This window comes from Marmota monax, unplaced genomic scaffold (genome assembly GCF_021218885.2).
Source record: "Marmota monax isolate L192 unplaced genomic scaffold, Marmota_monax_Labrador192_F-V1.1 WCK01_AAM20220418_F8-fsc00135, whole genome shotgun sequence".
Taxonomy (NCBI): Eukaryota; Metazoa; Chordata; class Mammalia; order Rodentia; family Sciuridae; genus Marmota; species Marmota monax.
Genome location: NW_026694339.1, coordinates 4,342,676 through 4,364,521, shown reverse-complemented (window position 1 = coordinate 4,364,521; position 21,846 = coordinate 4,342,676). Strand labels below are relative to the sequence as shown.

At 34.6% G+C, this 21,846-nt stretch overlaps 2 protein-coding genes across 3 annotated transcripts in view; one reads left to right on the top strand and one right to left on the bottom strand.

Annotated features, from left to right (window-relative positions):
- Window positions 1-16,164, bottom strand: part of Kif18a (kinesin family member 18A) — a 71,620-nt gene extending 55,456 nt beyond the window's left edge. Inside the window, exons 1-6 of the mRNA XM_046467510.2 lie at window positions 16,063-16,164; window positions 8,149-8,518; window positions 6,324-6,481; window positions 3,397-3,501; window positions 2,732-2,842; window positions 418-615 (exon numbers count right to left, since the gene is read on the bottom strand). Of these exons, the coding sequence (XP_046323466.1) occupies window positions 418-615; window positions 2,732-2,842; window positions 3,397-3,501; window positions 6,324-6,481; window positions 8,149-8,473 (897 nt within the window). The 5' untranslated portion in view covers window positions 8,474-8,518; window positions 16,063-16,164. The remainder of the gene's footprint in view (window positions 1-417; window positions 616-2,731; window positions 2,843-3,396; window positions 3,502-6,323; window positions 6,482-8,148; window positions 8,519-16,062) is intronic.
- A 53-nt stretch (window positions 16,165-16,217) lies between these two features.
- Mettl15 (methyltransferase 15, mitochondrial 12S rRNA N4-cytidine) overlaps window positions 16,218-21,846 on the top strand; it is a 235,632-nt gene continuing 230,003 nt past the window's right edge. The window contains exons 1-3 of one of the 2 annotated variants that reach the window (XM_046467533.2): window positions 16,218-16,329; window positions 18,289-18,525; window positions 21,380-21,666. In XM_046467533.2, the coding sequence (XP_046323489.1) occupies window positions 21,397-21,666 (270 nt within the window). In that variant the 5' untranslated portion in view covers window positions 16,218-16,329; window positions 18,289-18,525; window positions 21,380-21,396. Of the gene's footprint in view, window positions 16,433-18,288; window positions 18,526-21,379; window positions 21,667-21,846 lie in introns of both variants that reach the window. The other variant, XM_046467532.2, reaches the window with a different exon arrangement.

The following is a 21,846-nucleotide window of genomic DNA, read 5'->3' as shown; positions in this document are numbered from 1 at the left end:
TTTTCTTCTTCTTTTTCTTTTTGGTGCCTGGGACTAATCTCAGAGGCACTCGCTCACTAAGCCACACCCTCAGCCCTATTTTGTATTTTATTTAGAAACAGGGTCTCACTGAGTTGCTTAGTGCCTCACCTTTGCTGAGGCTGGCTTGAACTCTGGATCTTCCTGTCTCAGCCTCTAGAGCCACTGGGATTACAGGTGTGAGCCACTGCACCTGGCTCAATTATCATTCTTATTGTGCAAGTTCGAAATAAATGATAAGAATGTACCATGAAATATTATCAATTTGATATTCATTACTTTTAATTCAACCAATTCTGATTAAATTTGATTTGTAACAGACATTTAAAAATTAAATAGTATCTTTCTAGAAATTATGTTTCAATATTTCAAAATATTTAACAAATGTACAGTACCCACCTTTGTATCTGCTAAGGCATTGATGACATTCCCAAGAGCTAAAAGTGACTTATTAATATTTGTGCCTTCTACAAATCGGGTCCCTCTAGCACTGGTAGCACTGGCACGCTCAGACCCTGCCAGGTCAATAAGTGACATCTTGGCAATTCGGACATTTTGATTGATACTTGCTGTTTTGTCTTGTTGTCGCAAATAAATCTTAAATTATAGAAGAGCATGAAAACAAAATATTGTCATTTAAAAAATTAATAAATACGGCAACAGTCTGATATTTAAGAGTACTGAATATAATCACTAGAGAAAAATATGAAAACAAAAAGCCTTCTTATGTGTATATGCTGCAGGATAGATTTTACTTCTTTTCCCCCTTTGCTTTTTTGTTGAAGTGCTGTGGGTCTCACACAGGACATCATACACACTAAGCAAGCGCTCTATCACTGTACCACAGTCCTAGCCCTACTCTGGATCTTAAATATCCCAAAGGCCTATGTGTTAAACACTTGTTCCCCAGACTGGTGCTACCTGGAGGTGGTGGAAACTTTCAGAGGTGGGGTCAAACCTAGGCATGGTGGTGTAGGCCTGAAGTCCTAGGTACTCTGGAGGTCTGAGGCAGGAGGATCAACTAAACCCAGGAGTCTGAGATCAGCCTGGGCAAGATAGCAAGACCCGAGAGACATCATTTTCTTTCAATTTCTCTCTCTCTCTCTCTCTCTCTCTCTCTCTCTCTCTCTCTCTCTCTCTCTCTCTCTCTCTCTCATACACACACACACAATGGTAAAAAAATGTGGTACAAAGAGGGAGATCTTTTGGTCATTGAGGGCATGTGCTTAAAGAAAACAGCCAGGACCTCAGAACCTTCTATTTTCTCATGGAGCCATAAGGTGAAAGATTTTGCCACTCTATACACAATTAGTCATGATGTGCTGCCTCACCACAGGCTCAAAAGCAAGAGGGCCAATTCACTAAGGATTGAAACCTCCAAAAGTACGAATAAATCTTTTCATATATCTAAACTGATCATCTTAAGTATTTGTTAAAGCAACAGAAAGCTGACTAATGCAGTATACTTAGAGGAAAATAACTCTTGATCTGTTTGAAGCCAAAACAATTGTATTTGTATTCTGGTACCACTTGAATCAGAATATGGAATTATCAGAGGTGATGGTGGGTAAGGTACAGGGGTTCTATAGAAATAATGTTCCTAAGAGAAAACCAAAGGTAGTGGTCAGAATGCTTTGCAAGCCTCCAGGATTGCTTTCAAAGGAAAGCTGAATGTGAATGTTGACCCAAAATCAAGAGTAAACTTTTTCTAATCTACAAAACTGTTTTATGTTTTTATAATTAAGAGAATATTATATATATGAAAAAGGTAGTAGTATACTTGTTATTTTCAACTGCCTAGTAAGGTATAATTTATTCAAATGTTTTAAGCTATTTCTTAGCATTTTAAGTGAAATAAAAAAGGTGGTAAGGAAGAAAACCCATTACTCCATTATAAAATTATTTAATTAAATTTTCTTATAAAGCAAGGTCTAAGATATTTCAGGGAAATTTCAGTGTCACAGATATTTTCTCACAAGACTAAATAAATAGCAGTAAGAAAAGACCAATGAAAACTTGTTTCCTGGAGATCATCTGAATGGCTTGAGTTCTCGAGATATAAATTCTTTCAACTGCAATATTTTCTGTTTCATAAGAAGAATTTTACACAGTATAATTCAAAATCAGGCTTTACATAATCACTTGGTTATAAAAAGGACTAGGAAGTACAAGCAATGGCTACTAACCAATGCTTTAGGTCTTTTATGTCATGTGAACTATGTCAATCTTAAGGAATGCAGGTACTTACATGCTCCTCATGATGAAATCTTAAACAAGTGAATTAATATCCTCCTTATCAAATAGCTCTATAAATCTAGATTCATATAGGAGAAATCTTACTCTGAATATAAGATTATTTTTGTAGAATGATTAAATATATTCAACTACTTAACAAAAAAAAGCTTCTGTTACTATCACTTTACCATCCTGTATCTATAAGGACTGAAACCTATATATTCCTATATTCACAAAGGTGAAAGATCATGCTTTTGTTTTATGCCATCTGAATTCTAAATATTCTTAGTGGTAAGATATTCTTAAAAGCTGCAAAGTAAAAAAAAAAAAAAAAAAAAAAATCTGCAAAGTAAAGAAAGTACTGAGAAGAAGAAAAGTCTACAGATGAAGAAATCTTTTTCCTCATGTATGGAAATTATTATTCATGAATTTTGCTTTATTTATCTTAAATTTTACTTTAAAAGTGATAGCTCATTACCTGGAAAACAGCATGAGAACGAGAAGATGTAGCATTCACATCAGTGGGATGTTGTGTCCTGTTCTTATTTCCAGTATCTAATAACTGTAAAATTTCTTCTGAGGATTTGGGCTATATAAGTTTAAATAGAAAAACAAAAACACAACACAAATTAGAGATCTATATTTTTCAATAATCTTTCTTTTTTTTTTCTTTGTGTGTGTGTATATGTGTATGTGTACTGCTCAGAATCAAACCTAGGAACTCAAACACGCTAGGCAAATGCTGTAGCACTAAGGTACAACCCTAAGCACTTTAATAAACTTTCAAGAAACAAGACTTTCAAAGGTGAAAGGAAAGTGTTTTCTATCACTCAATTGTATTAAATATCACCTATGTATCATCCACTCAGAACTTGGTGCTGTATGAGGAATAAAAGGTAAATATAGCCTTGGAGGAGATAACAGAATAAAACACAAAAATCAAATGTTCAAGCAGATTTTTTTGAAAAAACAAAACCAAAAAACCCCCAATTATTTCAAGAGCAAAGACATATCCTACTTAATTCTGTATTTCATTAGTTTCTTTCTTTTCTAAATAGGTTGGAAAATAAGTAAATGGCTGTATAAATGGCTAGTCATACATACTATTATTCTAACATGAGAAAAAGGCATTTATAAACATACCTGGTGTAAAGTCAGACCCTGAACAACCACTCCTTTTTGGGCATCTTCCCGGACAGCAAGTGGACCAGAATTCACCAAGAGGTCACGGATCTGTTCATTATAAACCTTAAAAACAACACCACCACAAAATAAAAACCCTTTTTGGCACTGCGATAAAACATAACAGTGATAGACACACACATTGCTCATTTGTTATTAGAATTTTAGATAAAAAGAGCAATTCATTTTCACTTTTTCATTCATTTGATCTCATGTTGCCATATATTTTCTACCATTCCAGAAAATGGAAGTATTTGATCCCCTAGGCTTAAAATTGAGAATAAAAATTGGAGTCATTACACCCTCACCCCATAATTCCTGGTTTGATTACTATAATGAAACAGAAATATATAATATAGCAGAGTTGCCTTTTCCTATTTCCTGTAAATACATAAATTTCAGAGAAATAAATGTTAAAGAAAACTCATACTCAAGGACAAATGGTATTTGTGGCTTTAATCCTTCAATTACATTGTTTAACTTACAACGTTAAGGGGACTCCTTCCCATTTTAATGATGAGGCAACTAAGACTAAGCAATTTGTCCATCATCACAAAGATAACTGTAAAATAGAGACTGAAGCCTAGATAACTGCTCCACTGCCTGATGGTAAATACACATATGTTTTCTATACCTGGCAACATTTTAAAAAAAATTTCTGTAAATAATACACAGAAGTAGTATTATTGATTTGATTTTACAAATTTATTAAAGGTACAAAATTTACTACTTGTCAAATGAAATTACAACTTTTACTACTAATAAGAAGTCTTTAAAAATTATTTTGGCTGGCTCAGTGGTGCACTGTAATCTCAGTGACTTGGGAGGCTGAGGCAGGATTGCAAATCTGAGGTGAGGCTAAGCAACTTAGGCCCCAAGCAACGCAGTTGGAACCTGTTTCAAAAACAAAAACAAATAAAAGAAACAAAACTCCCCAAAGAACAAAATAACAATAAACAAGGACTGGGGTTGTAGCTCAGTAGTAAAGTGTCCCTGGTTTCAATCCTCAGTACCAAATAAATAAATTTAAAAAAAAATTCGTATTATTTCCTTCTATGATGTAACTAGCCTATAGTGAAAATTCTTTGCTGGTACAATTCTCTACAAAGAATGATAACATTTTGTTAAACTGTAATAAAGCTCAAAGTAATAAAATGATAATATAAAAATATAAATTTTTACTTCTTATTTTTCTGATAGGTAGCACTAATTTTTCTATTGTTTTTCATTATCCATTTCAATCACAAAGAACAGAATGATTACTCCCAAGCTGATTTACGCATGAGACTCACTTGGGAACTTTTATCAGAGGGCTGGGTCACACCCACCAACCTATGAAATTAAAATATCCAAGCACCGAGGTGTAGCCATAAATATTTCTTTAATGCTTTGTAAGCAATTTTGGTGCATAATCTATCCATATATGGTACTGCTATATCATTAACATAAGGAAAGCAGATATTAACTCAGTAAAAATTAAGAAAATATCAATTTAAAAATTCTTCTAGTTAGAAAAGATTTAAAAAAGAAGAAAAAAGTGCAGCCACTCTCATTTCCTTAAATATCCTGCGTTCAGAATAATTCATTTTACTTCTTTATTATTTTTTAAATCTTTTTGTAGTTGTAAATGGACAGAATGCCTTTATTTCATTTGTGTATTTCTATGTGGTGTTAAGGATCACACATACCAGGCAAGCGCTCTGCCACTGAGCTGTAGCCCCAGAACTCATTTTACTTCTTAATGATGAAAATCAGTTCTACTTTAAGTTTTTTAGAGTGATAAAGAAACCTTTAGAAATGTATTTGATTTTAATCAATCTTTGGAAGAAATTCCCATAGTAGGAATTAAACTATAGGATGTTAATGAGAGAACTTTTCTGATACTAGAAATGCCTGCTAACACTGATGGTGAAATTAGGGTTTTGTTTCTGCATTGGTTCTTAAAACACTATCCGAATGCAAAGTTAGAAATGATAGAATTTAAAAATCACCATCATCTACCATCAGAATAATGACTGATGTAGACATGTCAGTGGCTGCTAATACTAATAGAGGCGACTCTGAGGAGAAAAAGGAGTTTACCCTGTTTTCCCACAAGGTACTTATTAATTATAAAGGGTAAAATAATATCACTGGAGTGGAAAAAACCTGCAGATATCAACATAATGAAATTAATCATATAAGTTAACATTGTCAATAATGGTATCAATCAACCACATAAATGTTTTGATATAAAGCAACAGAACTGAACATCACTTTTGTGGTGTTTCTGCCAGTCTATACCCACAACCTAAATCTAATCATGACAAACCTAAACAGAGAATTTTATGGTAGCATCATAAAACTGAAACACAGGAAATTTTACATTTAAGGATATTAAAGGGGTATGACAACTGAATGCCATTCATGGTTTTAGATTTCGTTTTCAACAAGGGTATTAATAGAATAATTAGCAATATCTCATTAAGATCTATAGGTGAGATAACAACGTTATAACATTGCTAATTTTCTGTTTCTGATAACTGTTCAAAGTTATTTAAGAAATTTTCTTGTATTTACAAGCTTGCAAGTTAAACAGTTCTGAAAAAAATAAATGGATACAGAGAGAGAAAGCAAATGTGGTAAAATGTTAACATATGGGAGATCTTGGTGAATGAAGGGTATCTGGAAGTTCTTTGTACTATTTTTACAACTTCTCTGCAAGTCTGAAATTGTGCCAAAAGAAAAAAAAAACAGAAAAAAACAGTAATATACATAAAAAATATTCAAAACCAGATATTTTAATGATTTTTCACATTCATGAGAAATGTATAACAATTTGAATGACCCATGCAATTAAGATTCTCAAAAACAGTGATTAATCTAAAAAAGTGATAGTGCCAACTTACCTCCAGATAAGAAACTGCAGTACTACATATTTTCTCTTCTTTAATCTCATCCATGGATTTGTAAAGGTCTAACATTGTTAGGTACATTACTCCAGGTTCAGCAGTTGATCCTAGCATTGTGTGGGTCTTCCCAGCTCCAGTGGCACCATATGCAAGTACTGAATTTTTATGAAAAGGTATCAAAGTTCTTTGTTATGACACATAGGTAATATTACTATGTCCACTGTCTGTCTGGTGGGTAGTTATATCTGGATATCCCAAATAGTAATTTTTTAAACCCAAGAGATATCACCTTTTTGTTCTTTTACTTAGCACTAATGTCAACTTTTCTGTTCCTTTCCTCATTGTCATAGGCAGAAACATCTACTTCATTTGTATTCTCAGGGTATGCTACACATCCATATCTACCTTAACAGGTATCACACTGTATTTCTGTATTTTTTTCTTTTGGTACCAGGGATTGAACTCAGAGATGCTTAACCACATCCCCAGCCCTTTTTTGTATTTTATTTATTAGAAAAAGAGTCTCACTGAGTTGCTTAGGGCTTCACTAAGTTGTTGAGGCTGGCTTTGAACTTGAGATCCTCCTGTCTCATCCTCCTGAGTCACTGGAATTATAGACGTGTGCCACTGTCCGGCATTGCACTATTTCTGTGAGCTCCACTGAGGTAGAGGCCATGTACCCTTAGTACAAACAGCTAACAACTCTGTATTAAGAATTAGTTTAAAAAGCTCTAGAAGCAATTTGATGTTTTGTGAAAACAGAAATGATTATCTGCTTAAAAATAAAAATCACAGCAGCCCCAATCAATAAACCACATTCTATTCTTACTCAAAAGGGTAATTCTCCTGTCATAAAACTCAATCAGGCCAAGTAAGGTGGTACATGCCTATAATCCCAGCAACTTGGGAGTCTGAGTTAGGAGTATCACTAATTCAAGCACAGCCTGGGCAACTTACTGAGAATAAGTAATACTGTCTCAAAATCAAAAATAAAATATACTGGGGATACAGTTTAGTAGTAGAGTGTCCTGGGTTCAATCCCCAATATGGAAAACCAAAAACAAAAAACCAAAACACCAAATTAGTCAGTGATAGTAAAACATACATGTTACAGTGAAGGAGTGCCTTAGGCAAAAATGTCATGGAAACTGGCATTTACAAAAACTGACAATTATAAAAATAATATATTAGTAATGGTTTCCAGTGACTTATAGTGAATCAATTAACTGGCCATTTTACATCTCTCTTTCTTTCTCTCTCTCTGTGTGAGAAACCAATATGGACTTTTGCAAATGCAAATTATAGTTTTGTCAAAGCAGATGCTTCTTGGGCTGAAGATATACTAAAATAATAGCACAAGATACTCAATTATTATGGAGTCTTAATATTTTTATTTCAAAGTAACTGAGAGAAAAATTGTGCTGTGAAAGAAGCTGCCAAGTGTTCAGAAAACCTATTCACCAGGGATGGATAGATAACTCTATAGGTAAGCAGTGAGAATACTTATGAATACAAATGAGGGGAAATCTGACTTCAGTTGCAAGAAGCATGTGGTTATTAACATGGGAAAATGAATGAACTAATGATAGGGCCATAGAGGCCCTGGTAAGACAAAGTTTCATAAATCATAAATGTTATGTCTAATGACTAAATTTCAAAGTAAGTCTACATTTAAAGATAAGTCTATTAAATTTCTTAAGAATTTTTAGCACACAAGTACCTTAAATTTGATCACGTTTAGAGGAAATGACCAAGTACATACCTCTCTCAATGTAAAGCTATAAGGAGATGAAAAAATTAAATTCAAAATTGAAATAATTACCTGTACAATTATATCCATTCAAAAAACTACGAAGAATTGGCTTGGTAGTGTGTTCAAAAACTTCTAACTGAGTTGAAGTTTCATCAAAAACAGCATCAAATACAAATTTAAGATCTTTATTTTGCCTCTTTGTAACATCAAAATTTGTAGTTTTCTTTCTATGGAAAAAACTGACTTCTTCTTGTTTGGGATCAAAAACTAGAATATGTTTATCCACAACATGAACCACTCTATGGAAACCAGCTGCCTTTTCTTTTCTATTTTCAGGGCGTACACGAACAACAACTTTCATGTGGCGACAAAGTTCTTCCTCTGTGACAGACATTGTTGATTATCTTGATTCCTATTTATTTGAATTCCTGATACTTCTCTGGAATTCAAAAGGGAAATAAAGTTTTAATATTAGTTCCATTTAAAACTGGCATGCAGTATTTGTTCATAAAAAGTTTTAATTCTGTTCCATTTACTTGGTAAACGCTGGTGGGGGAAATATGTATGTAGAGACAGGTACTCTTAAATACCCTAAAACAAAAAATATAAATGGCACCCATATACACAAAAGCACGATAAAATCCTTTTACTTGAAATATTAGTTAAAGTGTGGGTTTCAGTGTAAACTCAAATACAATAACTGAATCAGTCATATATCCCTACAGTATTGCACTTAAAAAATCCCAGCTTTGATTTCACAATGGCTCCAGCACTATTTTGCTTGGGTCCTAGGAATGGAAGGGAAAGGTTCTTTCAGAGCTTTAGCTTATGAACTATATTTAGTTAAAGTGATCTTGGCTGCAGACCTCTCAGCAATGAAAAGTGATGCATCCAGGCTGGTCTCTACCTGTATTTCTACCTGTATTTCAAGGATACAAAAGGGTTAAAAATAGTTCCAAGGATGCATCAGTTAGCCAGAAGATGATAGAAATGGAATATCCTTCTTGGTATATTCAGAGACAGAGATTCCAGTCTCTGAAAACATCATAGTGCTTGATCTCTTAATTATATACAAATTACAGGAAAATTAATGACAGCAGGTTTAACAATTATGATTTGACTTTTAGTTGTCTCACATAAAAAAGAAAAGGTAAGCTAACAAAGATCAGTAATTTGGAAACCTCAACTACCCAGGAGATAATCTCTCCCTCATTTACATGCATATATACCCGCCCCCGCCCAAACATTTGAGTTGAGAACTTGAAGAAGGTGAGAAAATTACTGTGATTCAGCAATTTCACTTCTGGGGTACATTCAAAGGAACTGAAATTAATGTGTTGAAAGTATGTCTGCATTCCCATGTTCATTGCAACACTATTCATAATGGCCAAGATACAGAAACAATGTCTATCATCAGATGAATGAATAAAAATGTGACATACATACACAATGGAATACTATTCAGCTTTAAAAAGAATGAAATTCTGCCATTTGTTGATGATATGGATATATCTAAAAGATACTATGCAAAGTGAAATAAATCAGGCAAAGAAAGACAACATATGATTTCATATGTAGAATCTAAAAATATGATATAATAGAAACAGAGCAAAATGATGATTATCAGAGCTGAGGAGGGTGGGATGAGCAGGGAAAAGTTGGTCAAAGGATATAAAGTTTCAGTTATACAGGGGGAATAATTATAGTTAATTAATGTATGTTTCAAAATTGCTAAAGATAGAAACATCACATTACATTCCACAAATGCATTCCATTATTATTTGTCAATTAAAAATAAAATAACACCAGATGTTTAAATAACAGTTGAATAAAGACTTGAAGGAGGTAAGGAAGTTAGTTACACAGATACTGGGAGATGCGAGACAAGGTAAAAATAAGTTAAAAAATGTGGCATGCTAAAGAACTTAGGCTTGTATTCTGAATAAGATAAAGAACCACTGGAAAGTTCTAAGCACAGCAGTAATAATCTGATCATTTTTACTGCTGTGAAGATGAAATATGATAGGGAATAGAGACTAACCCACTGAAGTAATATAGGCAAGAGTTTATGGTGTCACTCAGAACAGAATGGTGGCAGCAGAGGTGGTAAGCAGTGAGATTTTGAAGGAAGATCAACAGAATTTCCTAATAGGTAGATGAGGGGTATGAGAGAAAGATAAGATTCAAGAACAACTGCAACTTTTTTGGCTTGAGTGTTGGAAGAATGGAGTAGTCATCAAGTGAGATGGAAATAATTGAGGGTGCAGGTTTGGGGTGGGTGTAAGGGGTCTGTTTGGAGGAAAGAAAGGAACCAAGAGTTCAATTTTGGACATATTGAATCCAAGAGTGAAAATACCAAGGCAGTAGGAAGTCAATTTAAGAAAATAAAGGCTGTCCTTAGCATTTAAACCATTTTGTCCCATCACCCAAGATGAAGACCATCTATAAAAGCTTAAATTGAGTAACAAATATAACGTTTATAGTAAACTTGAAATAATTATGCTTGCAGAATAGAAAACTTGGAACTTAGTGGGTTAATGCAGTTTAAAGTTTTTAAAGCTTTAAACTGCTTTAAGACTTTTGGAAAACCTTTAAATAATAAAGACAGTGATCAATTGTGTTAAATACATCTAATGGGTCAAGTATTTACTCAGAGTTAACCATGGGATTTAGTAACACAGACGCCAATGTGTAGAGCAGCTCTGGGCAAGTGGAATAATAAAAAATCGGAATGGGAAAATAGTAGGAAGTAGTATTCTAAAAGTGAGAAGAGAAATGGTGTAGATAAAAAGGGAGGAGGAGCCAAAATATATTTAGTTTATTGTTTTTAAATGGGAGAAATGACAGCACTATTAAAACTAAAATATGTCACAAACCATATAGTTTTGGACAAAATTCTAAGGCCAAAGTAATCTAAAAGTGGCAGATGCTAGACTCAGTTCTGTCTTTTCAGGACTCTGTCTTTATCTAAAAATAGAATGCTGAAGAGGAAGAGTAGATCACTTTGATGCTAAAGTCATGTCCCAGGTGAATCACTACTCTGGTCTCCATCCTTGAGGTTCTGTCTAGCCAAGTTCTGCAAAGAACCTATACTTACTGCTCATGACCTTGTATAAGTTACTAACCCTAAGTCTCAGGTTACCTTGAATATAAGAGATAATACTACTTCATAGGATTGTTGTGAATGCTAAAAAAAACAATAAATACTAAGTGAATTAAAGTATGTACTAAATATCAATTTTTCTTCTCTACCTATCCCTACTTCTGCCTCTTCTTCCCATAGTGAGTTCATCCTTTAACGTTTCCCAGTGTGGTTATATGAACAGCATTTTGGGTAGAATGATTCTTTCTTTAGAACTGTTCCATGTATTAGAGAATGTTTAGTATTTCTGTTCCCTGCCCATTACAGGCTAGTAGTCTCCTGCATTCTTTGTGATACCCAAAACTATCTCCCCACATATATATTGCCAAAACATTTCTGAAATATTCAACAATGTTTTGGCTTTAACAGACACACTTTTGATAAAAATACACAAAAATGGGCTAAAAGGACATCAAATATGTGATTATTTCAAAACAAAGCTTTAGAATTGCAAGTTTAGAAGGTGAGACAACCTTGCCAATTACTTTTTTAAAGAGGTTAACTATTAGATGTTAGGCCCAAACATCTTTGGTTAAAACCCAGCTTTATTACTTGCTGGCTATGACAATGGCAGGTTATTAAACTTCCTTGTGGCTCAGTTTCCTCATCTGTAAAGTAGGTCTAATAATAGTATCTATTTCCTCATAGACTTGTGGTAAGAACTAGATAAGGATTAAACATTTAGCATAATTCTAGGCACAAGAATTTGCTACAAGTGTTTGTTACTATTGCTATTTTTTTTTTTTAATTCACAGTGTAGTAAGGGAAACATATTAATATAGGACTGACACAAACGTGAAGTGTTGACAAGTGCTATAAAAGCCTACAATGGGGGATGAGTATAGTTAGAAATCTTCCTGGAGAATGTGACTGGAACTGAGAGCTGAAGGATGGATAGTTATTAGCCAGATAAACATATTTCAGGAAGGAAAACTAGTTTTGCATTTAGTAAATATTTATTGACAGGTATGTGCTAGGCATTTTTCTAGGGTCTGAGATAGTTAGAATGTGTGAGTAGACTTCTAACGAAATGTTCAAGGGAATCTCTGTTTTCTTTTACTGCAGCTGGAGAGTGCTGTGGAAGGGAGAGGACTGCATTAAAAGAACAAAACTGGATAAGGGTGGGGCCAGTTTTAGAATCTGGAATCTAAGGCTTAAGAGTTTAGATTTGAGTTTGAGGTTAACTGAGAATTATCTAAGGCATTTTATAAGGTAATAGGTACTTCAGGACAACCACATAAAGGAGTTTAAGAAGTATAATGTTAAACCTAACTTTGTTTCACAACTTGTTATTAAATTTGAAGACAGATACTGATCTTTTGTTTGTTAAGGTCATGTGTTTCTAAGAAAAAAACCAGTAAGCATAACTTTTTTTTTTTTTTTGGTGCTAGGACTGAACAGGGAACTCACATGCTAAGCATGTACTCTATCACTGGGCTACAACTGCAGCCTCAATTTTCTTAATAATGACGCCCAAAGTCAACAGAATCATCAAAAAAGTAACAAAATTAAAGCCTAGTACTGTGGCATGTGCCTATAGTTCCAGCTAATGGGGAGGCTGAGGCAGTTAGCTCTCTTGAGCACAAGATTTGGAGGCTAACCTGGGAAACATAAGGAGACCAGTTTCAAAATAATAATAATAGTGATAGTAATAATTTGAAAAGTTTAGATATATATCTTCAGGGAGTAATGAGATGGGTCCTACATTAAAACATGATGCTTGCTTTCTTTGTAACATGGTTGACTAAGAGATTGCAGTCTCTGATTTATTTTGTCATATCTTCTCCTAAGTGTTATTTTTTAAGTAGAATCAAAAGAGCAAACTAGTAGGATTTCATTGGTAGGACTACAATATAAAGGATAAATATCTTCAATCCCATTTTATTTATTGGTACTGGGGATTGAACCCGGGGGCACTTTACTCTTAAGCTATATCTACAGTCTCTTTTATTTTGAGACAGGATTTCATTAAATTCCTGAGGTTAATCTCAAGCTTGTGATACTTCTTCCCCATTCTTCAGAGTTGCTGGGATTACATATGTGTGCTATACCTGGTTCACTGTCAATTTTAATAGAAGGATAGTTATCATGTCTAGGGAAAGTATGGTATAAAGACTAATGAAGGAACTTGAGATGCTAATATATAAAACAAAAAGGTTAGATTATATATCTAAGGTCCTTTCCTAGCTCCAAAATTTTATGGCTATTGCATATGACTAGAAAAGGGTACAAGAGAATAATAAGAAATAACAGCTAATGTAACTGTTTTTACTTGATATCACTAGTCTTTTGTAGAGAGTCTGGTACAGTAAGTTCTCAAATGAATGACAAACAAATGAATTAATCGACTAACTACATAAAATATACACACAATTCAAAAAGCAATGTAATCCGTTCAGAGCAGAGATCCTCAGAGATTTTCCCATAGAAATTAAAAATATATACATATTTGCTTACTTTAAAAAAGATATAATTGATAATAAAGATTGTATATATTCAAGGTATACAATGTAAAGATTTGATATATTCATTGTATAATGATTACCACAAATTAATAGATCTATCACTACCCATGGTGTACATTAGATCCCATGAACTAGTTTATTTTATAACTTAAAGTTTGTACATCTGGACCAATATCTCTTCATTTCCTTCGTCCCTCAACTCCTAGTTGTACTCTAGTTGCCTACAATAGAAGATCTCAAGTCTTAGTAAAAGAGTTCTCAAATGCATGTTGAAACATAACTGATGATGATTTTGCTGTGCCTGCCCCACATCACACAGTAGCAACTCTCAGGAAACATGTTATTAAAAAAGCTTGGATTAACAAAGTGTGAAATATGATTTGTCAAGAACTATGTAATGTTTTGAACAACCAACAATAAAAAATAAAGAAAAAAAAAAAAGAATACAACAAGGAATTGAACTCAAAAAAAAAATATATAAAGGGCTAGAAATGCAATTTAGTGGTAAGGTGCCCCATGTGTCCAATCCACAGTATCAAAAAAGAAATAAAGAGAAAATAAATAAAAAAAGATAGTTGGCAACAACAACAACAACAAAAAAAAGCTTGGATTAAGTCTGTATCGTGATAACTAGTGATAATGAGCAATGATGATTATCATCTGAGTTTACTCTATGTGTCAGGTGTTATGGTAAACATTTGATATTCATCATCTCCTTCAATTCTTATAATAATCATATAAGGTAGATTCTATTACTATTTTACAAACACAGGGACAGTCTTGGGATAAGTAATTTTCTCAAATGATATAGCTAGTCAGTGGGGAGCCATTAAGTGGATTCAAATCCAAAGGCCATGTTTTTATAACTATGCTCTACTAGAATCTGAAGAGAAAGCTTCCAAACAATGGCACCAAAATAGACATATGTGAATTATGTTATTTACAACTTGTTATTAAATTTGAAGACAGATACTGATCTTTTGTTTGTTAAGGTCATGTGTTTCTAAGAAAAAAATCAGTAAACTCAAATTTGAATTCTATTCCGATTTGACAAGAGTTTCTTAGGACTGGGAACTATCCTCATTTATAGTATTTAACTTGACCTATTCTTTGAATAATCTTATTATTAGAGCCACTGTTTCCACTAACTTCATTAACTCCCACTAACTGATGCATCAATCAGGAAAGAATGAAAAATTCTAGTGAAGGGAAGGGCATCACTGACAGATGGGCTTTTTTTTTTTATTTTAGTTGTCAGAGTTAACAGGAGAAAATCCATTTTATTGATTTGAGGTATATCTATAGTAGGACAAGATGTAATTTTAAAATGAAAATTTTATGTGCTTGTAAATGCTTTTCAATAACACAAGCGAATGATCACTGTTAAAAGCAGATACTCTTTTCTACTGAAACGGGCAGTTCTTACAAAATAATATAAACTCAGTAACAATCTAGTCTTTTAACTTCATATCCTATAGCTCCAAAATTCAAGAAAACGTCCTAAAACCAAAGTCACAGGCTGTCTGCAGTGAAATGACACCAACAGCTAGAACCTGTTGAGTATTTAATACTTTTTACCCAATTATTCCATAGTTTAAGTTATAAACTATGGAACAAAATTAGTTCTCATCAGATCATTTCTTTTTCACAAGAGTAGTTCAAGTTAAAGTGCAGCAGCCTGTTTTGGTTTATTTGTAACAAAGGGGTTAATAAACTCCTGAAGTCTTGAATTAGCTAAAGGAGAAACCATAGGACTGATGCTCAGCGCTCACAGGCACTCTCATTTGCAGAGCACTTTGCCAGTGTACCTCTGAAAGTCCGTTAGGTAGTCAGGACAGGTTTTACCTTGAAGCTACAACTGGGGCTAGGAGCTGGCTCCCAATGGAGCAGTAGCACAAAGCTAATAGCTTAACCTCGCCAGCCAAAAACTTTATGCGGTCATGAACGAAAACTCCTCATTTGATAGTTAAGCCCAGAGACACACTTACATCTGCATCTGAAATAAAACACTCCAAATTTGGAGTCCAGGACCCTCACACTGAAAGGTGCTGGACAGTTACAGTCCTATGCCAAAGTCTGGGAATGAATGAAGCCAAGATACCCTAGAAAACTTCCTGTCAAAACTGAAGGCAGAAGATCGCTGCCCTTCCTGCAGAGAAGTCAGGCTAACCATGCTCCTGGTTAGTACTGGAGTTCTTTCCGGCTTTCACTTTCTCCCCAGGCACTGGCCCTCCCCCTTAACGCTTCTGTTTGTCAACAAGAGCATCTGGTCCTCTAGACCTGAGGCGGTGGCCGGACCCCCTCTCCCTACAAGACAGGTTACCAAAATCAGCGTCAGAGGGATCACAGTTTTCTCCTCTAGTACTTCTTACTCACCTCAGGCCCGGAAGAGTTTACCGCGACTACTTCACTTCAATGTCCGCCTCCTGGCGCTTCAAACTCCACTACAAGATTCAAAACCAAGCCAGCTCCTTCAGCGGCTCTTTTCATTGGCTGCCGTCCTCGTGACGTCACTACGTCTGACGTTGCCACGGTACGCTGCCTCTTGGCGCCAGGAGGCTCAGTGGCGCGGCGGAGTGGAAGCGGCTTTTCTGTGCGTCGCGGTGGCAACGCGCGGGGCGGTTTCCGGAGGCGGTGGCCGAGGTGGGCGGGGCTAGACCGGAGGTGCAGGTGGGAGACAGCCACCTGGGATCTTCACTCGGCCAACTGATCAGCAGGAGCAGGGCCCGGTCTCAGAGTTCAGGGTGTGAGTGAGACATTTTACCGGCAGGGGTTGGCGTGTGCCCTCGGCTAAGTGGAGAGGCGGAACCTGTTGGGTGTGGATTAATGGGTTTTGGATATTTATTTTCTTCTTTTCCCTCTCTGATTAGTGAGGCAGGGCTCATGCCTTTGGGGGCCTTTTCCCCCCGAATTAATTAGAAATCCAGGTCCCATGTTTGGAGGGCCCCTGGCTTCATTTCTCAGTACTCCCGGGCCTACTACCTGGTTGAAGCTATTTGGTGTTTGCTTGCTTTTTACATTCTTTTAATGATGGCATTACGAAATAAATTTATTTAAAGCTATTGGCTTAGTTTGTTATTGGATGAAGTGATAATTTTTAAGTCTTAAGATTGTAGGTATTATTTCAGAATGTACACTTGAAAAAGACAAAAAGTACTTGAAAAAGAATGAGAAATATTTTTGCTAAGATAACTCGTCTTCCTTTGTAAAGATATTTAAATTTAAATTTTATTGTATTTTTGCAGTGCTGGGGATTGAACCCCCGAGCCTCATGCATGCTAGGCAAGCCCTCTGCCACTGAGTTACTGAGTAATTTGAATTTTATTGTTCTTTATATTACTGTTATTGTATCCTTTCAGCAAATATTGATTGTAGATTTTAGGGACACAGTAGTACACAGTAGGGTCAAAATCCCTACCTTCTTGGAGTTCATATTCTAGTGATCCAGTATCACTGTATATAAATAGGATGCGACAATGCAGACAATTATAGTGAAACAATGTATGGGTATCTCAACAGATTACGGATCCTATGATTCTTCAGTAGGCTGAAGAAAATCAGAGGCATTGTGTATTATATGTGATGCATGTTTTATGGTTGTCTCTGAACACTGGATAGATCATCAATAAAGCTACTATTTATTTCTCACTATTATATGCATTTTAGCTAATAGAAGTTATTTGAAGCTGGGTTTGGCAATAAAATTGAGAAACCTTTTTATTTTATTTTAAATATGTCCTTATTGTATGGTACTTTACCTTTGACATTTCAGGTATTTTATTAGTCACTTTATGTATTTTCTGATCTCATTTAATTATAAAAACAGCCCATGCAATGTATATATCATTACTTTCATTTTACCAAGAGAAAACAGAAGTTTCAGAATACCCATAAAGTAAAATACTTGAATTCTACAAACAAGCCAACTCAGAATCATTTGTTGCTGAAATACTTTTTAGGTTAAGTAACAGTAAGATGATATCCTAATCTGAAAATATGCATTTCTTACCATATTCTTATAAAATTGCATTTATTTTTGGTGAATAAGTAAATGTAAGTATTTTTAAATTTCATCAGTTTTGACATGCACATTGTGTTGGCTTATCAGTTTTACAGCTGTTTCCACACCTCATTCAAGTATTTATTTCTCATTTAACTTCAGTTCAGCTACACTTGCCATATAGCAGTGTTGAGACGTAGACTGTATTCTTAAGGAATCTTATATTTGATTAAAGCAGACTGATTTTGACATTACAATCAATGCCATACTGTGCCAGCTGGCTAGTCTTAAGTTTGGCAAGATATTAAGGAGGTATAACATAGGAAAAGAAAATGGGTATTTTGTAATGAAATGAAGGAAAATAGAATCCAAACTTTCCAACCATGTAGAGCTAAGGAAACATAAGTTCCCACATTTTGTTAGAAATTGGAGTACTTTATAATTTACAGTCATGTTATTGGACCACTAATTTATTTTCATAGTAAATCAAAGAGTAAAGGAGAGAATGGAAAGTTAGATTTAAAGTTGCCTCAGACATTTTAAAAAAGATGTAAACGCGAATTTAAACATGGCAATGGTGAGGTCTTATTTATTCCCCCCAGGAAGGTCCTTTGGAAACTTCAGCGCCTGCAAGACTCTTTCACAGCTGGGGCTGGAAGCAACGGAACGAAAGGCGGACGGTCCTCTGTTGCTGGGGCGGACCTGGGCTCAATTTGTCCGTCCTTGCAAGATTCCCCCAGGGCTGGGAACTAGACGTGTAGCCCTCTCAGGTTCTCCGGCACCATAGTGGTCGTCACTGGCCCAAGTTAGAGGCCGACTGAGAAATCTTCGTGCCTCAGGTGAGGAGAAGGTGGCCGAGTTATCGGTGCTCTTTTGGAAAGCACTGTGCCTTAGGGGAACTCCTAGGAGGTCCCTTGATTCGCCTGGGCACAGAATCCACGCCTCTCCTCAGCACGCTTTCCTCCTGGGTTTTCCCAGCAATTTTCTCTTGTCAGAGTATAATTCTTGGGCAAAAGGGTGTATTCTTCCATTTCTTTAGAACCTCTTTCACTTTCTCAGCGTTCGGGTGCCAGCCTCCAGGTCGCGTTTTTTGCATTAAGCATTGCCTTTTGAAACAGGATTTCCGTGCAGAGGAAAACTGATTAATGATGGTAATTGTTAGCACCGTGAGGAAGTAGTCTTTACAGGCATCACTTATTTTTTTTTTGTTCCCACAATTAAAAGACTCACCTCGCCAATTTTGTGTCCTTAATTACTAAACTGAAGTTTGCGGTAGAGAAAAGTTCAATGAATTTGCTTTGGACATCATACAGTTTGCTCCTGAGTCTAGGTTTACTGATTGGGCTTGGTTCTCTGAACACAGGAAACTTAAAAACAATCTTAAATGATTTAAAGTGGTGGGTTCTTAGACGAACACAGGAGGACTCTGGATAGTCTAGTAGGACACTGTTACAGAAAATGAACTCCCTTTACAGCTTTCCCTCTTACATTTAAAAGAAAGTATTCTAGGAAACAACCAAAGAGGAAAATGAGTCATTCGTAGCCCTTTCTCCATGTTGACCAAGTTAGTAGGCAATCAATTCATGGTTAAATTTTAAGTCTTTGTGCCTTGAACAATGAATAAATATATAGGAACTGAATACAGTAGAAAAGAATCATATGCTGGCTATAGCATTCTTAAAAAATCTATTCTTGTACTTGTTTTTTCCCACATAGTTCAGATTCCTATGTTAGAAATGACGCTTCCTTTAAAAACAATTTTCAAAATCAGGACATAGAGTGTAATTCTGTTAAATATTCCAGATTCCACTGTTTAGGCCTATTGCAATATGTTTTCTATTAGCTACCCCATTCTTATTTCCATCTGAAGCAAGAAAATTGAATTCATGAGATACTACACATACATAGTCAACATAAGGTATCATTAAATTACATGAGTGCATTAAATAGTTCCTGTGGGTGAAATTTATGGCATGGGGATTAAGACTTTAGACTCTGGGGATAGACTGCTTATATTATATCTCTCTAGCTATGTGAACTTTGACAAATTATTCATCTGTAAAATGGGACGAATAATATCTAACTCCAAGAGTTATATGAAGAATTAAATGAGTTAGATCATGTAGTGTTATTAAAGTAAGTAGTACGTAGTGCTAAATAAATGTTAGGTATTATTTTGAAAAATTTTAGATACAGTAAGTTAAAGAGTAGTTAGAGTTGCTTTGTATACATAATTAACAATTTGGCCAGTTTGTTGATGGGTAATATCCAGAAATTTATTTAAAAATCTCATTTCTAATTTATCTTTTTGTGACTACATTTTTTTCTATGTCACATAACCACATAATTCTGGGGATGATAAAAAAATTGACTTTAAGGTAACAACTCATTCATGTTACATATGTATAATGTCAGATATTTGTGTTCCATGGTTTTAGTCAATACATGTGATTAATTCTTCATTTTCTATTGCAAAAGGAAAGTAACATATTTAAGTGTAATTTTGAGACCATATTTTTTTTGGTGGAATCAATCAGGTGAAATTTCCTAAAGCTAGGATAGATAAAAATGTTTATTCTGTAGAGTCTGGAATTTATCTATCCAATCATTTTTTTTTCCTAGGAATACTTATTAAGTACATAGTGTACACCAGATTTCTATGGATACAAGGGTATAGGTCTTATTCTTAAATCACTCAATCTATAAGGAAAGAAGAGTATGATTAACTAGATATTTATTATGGTTGTATTAAAAACATCAATTGAAGCCTGTTGCATAAAACAGTGTTTTCAAAAGGTTTTCTGTTAATGTTTACACAAATAACATTTTCCCCCTCTGCATTTAAAAGAATTAAAATTGCAGAAGAAAATAGAACACATCTAAGAAATTCAAGAAATGTGTCAATTATTTAATTACTTGATCTTGGGGCACAAGGACAATTAGAATGTGGGGGTCTAGGGCTGAAGCATAGAGGTTGAGTGTGTATGCTTAGCATGAGTAGGCCCTGGGTTCAATCCCAAGTATCAAAAAAACCAAACACACAAAAAAAGGGGGCTATGAAATGCCAAGATGTGTTCAATTGAGTTTAGTTGTTGTTTAAATGGATATATATACTCCACTGATACAAGCTGTGGTGAGATAATTTCTTCAGAGACTGTCCAAGAGAACTATGCAGTATTTTCAGAGACTGATCATCTTTTTTTGATTTACATGTCTGGCCTTTTTTCAGGGATAGTCACTCCTACAAAGGTAAATTAAACATGAAAATTTAACAATATGGAAAAAAAACAAATAAAAGATCTTGAAATAAAAGATCACCTTAACATAAACTAGGATAGTCATAATCCCCTCAGTCATCCATAAATAATTTTGACTCATCAAATCCACTCTTTAGAACCAATTAAAGTTCAAAAACGTGAAAAATGATTACTGAATAACCACTTTTCATATCATCATGGTTAAAACACTAATGGTCTTAGAACTTATCAGGCAACATTAAAAATTATATTTGAATATGATTCTGCATTCTCTTAGAGTCCTTGTTTCATATAAGGAGGTTAGTCACCTTACTTATTCAGATAATGACTCTTACTTTTTTTTGGTGTATTAAATAGTTCATATTAATTTGCTTTTCCATAAGTATAACATTCTTCTTAAAAATCCAACAATTATCATTTTAAATTTCTTTTCTAGACTTGTTGAACTACAGAATGCTTCGATACCCATATTTTTGTAGAATATTTAGAGAATATTTTTCATGCTGGTTGAAATCTGGCATACATAATTTAGGTGTTTGGCCAAAAAAAATTCATACTACAGCAGAAAGATATAATGAAAATGAAACCCAGGAGCAAACAGATCTAACTGGAGATCAGGAGTTACAGAGATCTCAAGATATAGATTCTGAAGCCATGGCCAAATTACATATTCCAGTAATGGTGGATGAAGTTGTTCATTGCTTGGCACCAGAAAAAGGGCAGGTGAGTAGATTTTTTTAACCGTTTTTTTTTTTTTTTTTATTGAGATAATTCCACCAGTTGTAATACTAGTCATTTTAAAGTGTATAATTCAGTGGTTTATAGTATATTCATATGAGGCTGTATCGTCATCACTACTATCTAATTCAGGAAGAGTCTTATCACTCCAGTAGGAAACCTCAT